The sequence below is a fragment of the Neolamprologus brichardi genome, chromosome 20, assembly GCF_056152115.1.
Source record: "Neolamprologus brichardi isolate AB-2024 chromosome 20, ASM5615211v1, whole genome shotgun sequence".
Classification (NCBI taxonomy): domain Eukaryota; kingdom Metazoa; phylum Chordata; class Actinopteri; order Cichliformes; family Cichlidae; genus Neolamprologus; species Neolamprologus brichardi.
The window spans coordinates 22257504-22265620 of record NC_142123.1 but is presented as its reverse complement, the minus strand read 5'-3'; the positions used below and the strand labels follow the sequence as shown (position 1 = coordinate 22265620).

The window sequence follows — 8117 nt, the reverse complement described above, 5'->3', positions numbered from 1 at the left end:
AACAAGATGCATATAAGCCTGACATACTCCCCTTTCTCTTGCTTCTATTTGCTCTATTTGCTCTGATCTTGATCTCTATAGCAGCTGAATGCTGCTTTGTGGGGAATTGCTTGTGTCTAAATGTATCTGCATTTGCAGTAAGAGTGAAACAAAGCAGTAATGCTCGGCCGGATATATAAACGATGGGCTTAAACTCCCCATAAAGCCCCGTTAAGCTGAGGAGAGCTGCAGATTCAGCTGAAAAGTCTTTTTATGTTTTTATTATTGTAAATCATCCCTTTGTCACTTTCATCACTATGAAAATAAGCATTTATTTAGAAAGTATGCTGGTAATTGTGGTTGTAGAATCTTCCAGTGTTTATTAAGCGAACATAGTGCAATATAACTCTGCTGTAAATCATCTCTGCCTCTATAATCTGTATGAAAACATGGCATCATTCCCTGGAAGATCTGTCAACAGGGAGTATCTCAGCCGCTGACCTCTGGCCTCTGTTATGGTTGTCTGAGCTTGCGCTTGACATGGACCTCCACATATCTCCTGGCTTGACTTGGTGGTCAGTACAGTACCAACTCACCACATAGCTGTGACAGGCAAGATACCGTGGGAATGCTCCCTGTGGTAAAACCCAGTAAGCACTACCACAAATTACTAGGTGTTTAGTCTTGTTGAGTCTAAGCAGAGCAGCAAAGGGTACAATAAGAAAACACAGTACGCTGCCAATCGCTTGGATTGTGTAATGGACTCAGCATGGGCTCTGTCTCCTGCCAGCACTCTCTAAGACCTTGAACTGAACTTACAGATATGCATTGTCCTTCCCTTCTCTGAATTTACGTCAGAAGAAGACCGCAGATGTGTAAAACCTGACTGTTTCACATAGAAGAAATTCAAAGGTGTGTCAAATGCAGACATATTAAAAACTACAACAAGACCTTTGATTAAAAACTGAAGTCGTACTGGATTTTAATCGGAACATTTGGTTAATAAAAATTAATCTTATTTTTTTTTTATCATTATTATTATCATTGTTTTTGTTATTTTCAAGAACAAAACCCCATCTAATGTTGACACAGCTGGCTTGCCAAAGGGTCATACGTGATGTATGACCCTTTGGCAAGCCAGAAAATTGCAGAGAACTTTTTTTTAATATAGTTTTTTTAGCATTTGCCTTTATTAGATAGTGACAGTAGAGACAAACAGAAAAGCAGAGAGAGAGAGGAAGACATGCAGCAAAAAGCCATGGGTCAGACAGGCCACTACTTTTGGGCCACGTGGCATATCAGTACCTGCTCACTCACTGAGTTACACAGGTGCTCAATTTCTCAATTTTGTCTTGACTGTCATGTGTTTTGACAAAGACATCACCTATGACCTATGTAAATGGTTGGTTCAATAAATGTGAACATTTTTCAAAAATGCACTTCTTTAATCCAAAGCGTAAGGGAACCATTTGTGGGTGTTTATGAGGGTTATTACAGATTAGATTTTCTGGTCCGGCCTGCTTTAGATCACACTGGGCTGGCTACAAATGATCTAAAACTAATTTTACACCCCTGATCTAATTAGATGAAATCATCAGCAGATTAGAGAAATAATGTAAAAGTGCACAGCGAGATCTGGATTTAACGTGACTTTAGTAAACAAGCTAATCTATCCTGACAACTCAAAGCATCATTTGGTTGCTTCAAATTTTCTCACAGCCCTTCACACAGGGTCTCCAGGTTACCTACGTCACCAATCTGCAGACCTCTTCACCCCTGCTTTCTGTCGTGTTTTTTTAAGGGGTCAGAGTTCACATCTTTCACTGGGACCTGTTTATCACAGAAGAGGTTGTGTGATCAAGGCAGAGGGGTAGAGTGCAAGGTGGGGGGAGGGACGAAGGGCTTGTTTTCCAGTGGTCACCTCCAGGAAAGCTCCCAACCAGAGCCAGGCCCATGGGTGAGAGCACTTAAAAGAGGGCATGGTATGAAAAGAGTTGAGGTGCACGACATCGGAGAGAGCGAGAGAGAGAGAGAAGAAGAGCCAGCTTTCACAAAACCAGGAAAACCAATTTTTATATACAGAACCGACATCAGTGCCCTGGATTTTCCTCCTGCCATCCGAGAAGTCGCCATGGCACTACTGATAAATCAGTGGATATATTTGGTTGCTCTATCACTGACAGTGACCACGAGCCATGCTTTGAGAAGGTAAAAAAAAAAAAGAATCATTTACATGCCTACCTTATTTGCTTAAAGGATGTAACTCGCTGGATTTCTGCACTAGCATTATAGATAACATTCTGGAGAAACGTAGTGACAGTAAACCATAAATTATATAAGGACATGAAAACAAATGTGTTTTATTGATTCGTTACAAAAGCTAATGATTTCAGCATTTGGGTTCACATGTGTTTTTGTTCATCTGATTGGCTAGGTGCTGAGAGCAAAGTGGTCTGTACTTTGTTAAAGGTTCATACTGAGATTATCACCAGACATATGTAATAGATACATAGCACAGAAAATAAACTCCATGTACCTCTTTAACATGACCTTAGCTATCGAGTTTCCTCTTTGCATTCATTCAGAATGTTTCCTCTTTCCCGCTCTGGTTTCAGAATTACCCTGAAAAAGATGCCATCTATCAGAGAGACTCTGCAGGAGCTGGGAGTTTCTGTAGAGCAGGTGATGACTGAGCAGGCCCAGAAGAGCATAGCTCACACCAACAACGGAACTGTTCCCACGCCGCTAACCAACTATTTGGATGTGAGAAACCTTAATATGATCCATTGATTAGAGCTACAGATGATACGTGTGATAGAAAATATAGCACTGAAACCACCAGTGTTTGCTATTTCAGTTCTGAACATAGAAACAGACTTTATGATTAAAGGTTTCGTCCCTGCTCTTGGATGAGCATTGAGATGTCTTCACGACAACAGCAGATGGACTTCTCTTTGAATTAGCCTCTTTTTATGAGTCAGACTTTCCACGTTTCTCTGTCATTGGCCTTAAAAGTGACATTTAACATATGGGAAAACTTTTGAAAAACTATTCAATCAACAATGACGTGGGACATTTTTCCACTTCCAATAGACGCAGTACTTTGGAGAAATCAGTATTGGCTCTCCAGCCCAGATGTTCAATGTGGTGTTTGACACAGGCTCCGCCAACCTGTGGGTGCCCTCGCAAAGCTGCTCACCGTTCTCCACTGCCTGTTGTAAGTGTACATATTCAAACATTTTTTTCTGAACTTAGTGAACTTAATGAAGTTAGAAGATGACAATATGCCAACATTAGCTTATGCTCACTGGCCAAATAAAAAAAAAGATGCAATATTTTAGGGAACATTGTTCATTAAAACTTCCCAGGTAAACATTCGCTGTTGGACTTAAAAACTTTTTCAACTTTCAGTTACTCACAACAGGTATGATGCTTCCAAATCCTGGACTTACATTGAGAATGGAACAGGATTTTCCATCCAGTATGCCTCTGGAAATGTCAGGGGATTCCTGAGCGAGGATGTGGTTGTGGTGAGTTTCAAGTCTGAAACCTACAAATTAAATGGGTTTTGTTTCTTTTTTAAACTTCCTCTTGCACACTACACTTTAAACTTTTGATTAGCAGTGTTTTATTGCTGCAGGTTGGTGGCATCCCAGTAGTGCAAGTGTTTGCTGAAGCCACGGCTCTGTCTGCCATGCCCTTCATCTTTGCCAAGTTTGATGGAGTGCTGGGGATGGGATACCCCAACGCGGCCATTGATGGCATAACCCCAGTGTTCGATCGTATCATGTCTCAACACGTCCTCAAAGAAGACGTTTTCTCCATCTACTACAGCAGGTGAGTATAAGTAAATCAACTGAACTGACATTTTATATGAAAGGCTTTTGCACGAGGAAAAAATAATAATCACAATAATTTAGATGCTGAAGAAAATGTATCAGGCTGTCAATGATATTTATGCTGCAGTGAAAAAATGAACTTGCTGCCAAATGTTGAATTGATCAATCAGAGAGAAAAACACTATAACTATAAATGATGTCTCGTCAGAACATCTGTTAGATTTTAGGATCACGTTTTTTCAATTTCTGCTTGTTGAGCTGAAAAAGTTAGAATTAGTAGAAAAACCCAAACTAGAAGAAGATCATACGAGATGGATTTGGATCTGGGTGAGACACAAGGGTGTTGTGAGAAAATAGAGAAAAAAATTTATGTGTATTTTCTCATAGTTCTTTGTCATTTATTATACTTGGTTATATCCAGAATAAACCAGTTGAAAAAATATCATGATGTTTTCTTTTACTGTGGGAAGCGCCATACGAAAGAATCAATTTAAGCTAAAAGAACGTCCCATATGAAATGAAATAGTGAAAAGATATAATAAATGTTTTGTGTTTTATATGTGTTGGATGTCTCATGAAACATGCATTAACCCATGTTTTACTCATGAAATTTGCCTCTTTTGCATTTTTTATGTAAGATTTAAGAAGTAGGTGTAACTCAAATAAACATATTAAAAATTGAGGTGCCTTTGAGATTAAGTTGTAACCGATCATTATTTACTGGCAGAGGGAATGGGATTTTTTGTTTTTACTTACAGAAGTTTGCAAAAATCTTGAGCCACTCCTCATCACTCTACATTTTGCCAGGAAAGTGGTAAATATTTGCAGCGTTTAATTGTAATGTAAGACATGTGAAAACCAGTGAGTTTGAAAGTTAATACTGGTATCACTTGTCTTTGTTAAAACAGCCTAAACTCTCTTAGGCAGGATTTCTCTAAGTAGTCTTCAGAAATAGTTTTTCCGGCTTCTTGAACAATATTTAGCGCTCTTTGTGGTGGGGCATGGCCTGTGATGCCGTGCAGGTGAGATGAACTAACCTGCACGGCATCTACAATCACGCCTTGCCGGCATAAAAAGCTGTGCTTGTTGTCGGTAGTTATTGTTGTTGTGTACATGTGGCTGGCAGCTGGGAAGCTGCAGCCGGGAAGTGTTAGAACAGCAACCGTGTGATAAGTAATAAAGTAAAGTATGCTGAGAAGCATGGAAATGTCATCAGGTCTGCCATGGTTTGTTACACTCTTCTTTGGATGTTGGCTACCGTGGCTCCATTTTTGGTCAAAATGTGATTTTTCTGCAATAGCGGTGTGCTTGGGATCAGTGTGATGCTGAAAAATAAAGCCATTGCTAATTAATTTCCAGATGTTAGTACAGCATACCTCAGTCTTTTCTCTGTGTTCCCTTTCTTGACAGCTGTGCAATAACACAATTTCTGATGAGGTTTCCGGGAACGTTAGATGGGTCAGATGAAGGTTCAGATCCATCTGTCAGATCCTGTGACCGGTCCTTGGTGTATTTTTTCTTAACAACATGACTTTCAGATCCTGCTTATCTGCTATAGATGTTTTCTTCTTTATGCTTGTTTTTGTTAATGGTTTTGTTTTGTTTTTTAGGTGTGGCACTTTTTCTTCTGTCCTCTACTTGTTCAGTTTTCTCACATTTTTTATGGACACACAACACAATACGCTGAGATATTCCAGGTTTTTGGCTACTAGCTCTTTGAGAATCACCTTGTTGCTGAAAAAAAATACTACTTTATGCCTGTCAGACCATTCTGTCTCTGACATTTTTCACAGATAATGAAATGGGAACAAACTGTGCTTTTGCAAGACGCTTAATAACATGCCCAAAGATTTGATTGTGATTTGGGTGTGTTCTTTGTTCTGAGTTGTCGGTTATGTGGGTTCATCCCTTGAGTTAGATGCCATTTGTGTGCTTGAATGATTTATAGGTCAGTGTTAAATGGCTTAAAAAAACAAACAAATAAAAAAGCAACACAAAAAAACATTCACCTGGACTGAAGCACTGGACTGAAAGTGAGTGAGAAAGAAGCACATGTCCAAAGAAAAATGTTGAAAGATCTTCAGAAATCCTGGAACAATATTGCTCAATACCAATTTCAAAAGCTACAAGAAAGTCTGACTCCTTGGAAACAAAATATAAAGAAATGTGGGGTGGCTCAAGTCTTTTGCACAGTACTGTACTTTTAATATGTGATATAGCTCAGCAACCTGTGTGAACCAGCAAAATTACAATTTCTACTGTCAAAGAGAAAATGCACAGCTTTAAGGGTGTTTTGTTTATCATTTTCAGGGACCCAAAACGCTCCCCAGGCGGAGAGCTTGTCCTCGGTGGAACAGATCCAAACTACTACACTGGAAGTTTTAATTATATGAACACCAGACAGACAGGCAAATGGGAACTTACCATGAAAGGGTATGATCTTTATTTGCTATCATGTAATGTGTTTTCATGAGTACGAAGGTGCAGCCATTCAGAAAGTACATGTGTTTTCATTTCTACCTCCTCTTTCATTCCTTCAGTGTTTCTGTGGGGAGGGAGATGATGTTTTGCGCAGAGGGCTGCACAGCTGTGATTGACACGGGCTCCTCCTACATCACAGGCCCGGCCTCCTCTGTGTCCGTGCTGATGAAAACCATCGGAGCACAGCTGGATGAAAGTGGAGTAAGCTTTTACACACGCAACACAGTTTCCCACAAAAAAGCATGTTTGCAGAAATTCATGAGTTGTCACCAACTATTACTCTATGTTGTTTGTCAGTACAAAGTCAACTGTGATACTGTGAAGACGCTACCCAGTGTCACGTTCCACCTCGGTGGCCAGGAATACTTGCTTACACAGGAGGATTATATATTATGGGTGAGAGTGTTGATGGATGCTGAACTGTATTAACATAGGCATGCATTGTTCAAACGTAAATCAGTTCATTTACCCAAGTACTACAGCCAAGTACACTGTTGTGGTACTTGCAATTTAGTGAAGTATTTCTATTTTTTTAAATAAATTTTTACAGCACTACGTGTATTTTAATTCTGCTGTTGTAAATTGTAATATTAGGCTTATAAAATATGAAAATTAGGGACCACACCAGTAATCCCTTTATGCAGATAATACTTTTGAGTACAATTTTGATAGTAGACATTTACTTCTAGCACTTTGTTTTGTGTGTTATTGTGTTATAATACATCTGTTCTTTGTGGCTCCAGCAATCACAGATCGAAGGGGAAGTCTGCACCGTCACCTTCAGGGGCTTGGATGTGCCGCCCCCTACAGGTCCCATATGGATTTTGGGAGCCAACTTCATTGCACGCTACTACACAGAGTTTGATCGCCGCAATAATCGGATAGGGTTTGCCACAGCAGTCTGACAGGAATTTAAATATTCACAACATTCTTCTGTTTTCTTGTTGTTTTCGTTGCTATCTCCTGATGTTTTTAATTTTAGTCCGGGTCTTCCCTTGCTTGGTTTTTACGTGAACACATGACCTGAATAAGTCGTATTAAAGAAATTGTAAGGGATGCATATTAAGGAATGTCATCCTCACATTTCTTGCATGCATGCATGCATTCCTTTTCTATATTTGGGAACCAGTTGCACTAAACCCCTTCTGAATATGCATTCACCAACAAATACAATGTTTCTTTCTGTGTGACTTGCTTATTGTATTTGTCATACAGCCACAACCGAATTATATATATATTGTTCTGACGAAATAATAAAATTGAAGTTTCAAGTTGAGTCTAAATTTGCTGCATTTTTTCCTTCTAGGTCTGGCTAATGCATTATATGACCATGTGGAAGTCAAGGCTGAACTTGGAAACAGATTGCTGTAGCAGATTTAATCAACCACACCGCAGTCTTCACAGAAATATTTGTCATTGTCACTTAATAATATAAGGATGCCTATTTTTAGGTGACTATTGGGTATACAAGTAAACGTCAGCCATAGAGTATGTGCTAGAAAGTGTAATGTGAAACCTTGCTCTGTTTCATTCCAGTTATGTCGGCACATTGTGACTTTCATTTACGCAACTAAAAGTTACAATAGGAGTGAAACCCGGCTGGCGTCATGTCAGTTAGTTTTCAAACTCAAATCATGCTTTTTCAAGTTTTTCAGCAGTGTACGATCCCTGTCTTTGGGAGTTGCCTTTTTCTGCAGCAAAACAAGTTACTCTGCTTGAGCTGTTTTTACCAGAGTAAATCTCATTTATAAAACGCTCTGAATGACAAAACCTTTGGAGAAAAAAACAAAACAAAATGCCGACCTTTAAGGTCGTTCA

General features: G+C 39.3%; 1 protein-coding gene across 1 annotated transcript; it reads left to right on the top strand.

Moving 5' to 3' along the window:
• The first annotated feature begins 1859 nt into the window (after positions 1-1859).
• Positions 1860-7489, top strand: ren (renin). The gene is made up of 9 exons (XM_006796400.3): positions 1860-2187; positions 2595-2742; positions 3073-3196; positions 3391-3509; positions 3620-3816; positions 6129-6251; positions 6359-6500; positions 6597-6695; positions 7043-7489. The coding sequence occupies exons 1-9, from the start codon at positions 1964-1966 to the stop codon at positions 7202-7204; spliced, it is 1338 nt and encodes a 445-aa protein (XP_006796463.3). The 5' UTR covers positions 1860-1963; the 3' UTR covers positions 7205-7489.
• Positions 7490-8117: the final 628 nt, after the last annotated feature.

Excerpts from the sequence above, each read along its gene's own strand:
- ren (XM_006796400.3), top strand. The coding sequence starts at position 1,964 with ATGAAAAGAGTTGAGGTGCACGACATCGGAGAGAGCGAGAGAGAGAGA. Across the intron at positions 2,743-3,072 it reads CGCTAACCAACTATTTGGAT|ACGCAGTACTTTGGAGAAAT; the intron begins GTGAGAAACCTT and ends CACTTCCAATAG. Across the intron at positions 3,817-6,128 it reads TTCTCCATCTACTACAGCAG|GGACCCAAAACGCTCCCCAG; the intron begins GTGAGTATAAGT and ends TATCATTTTCAG.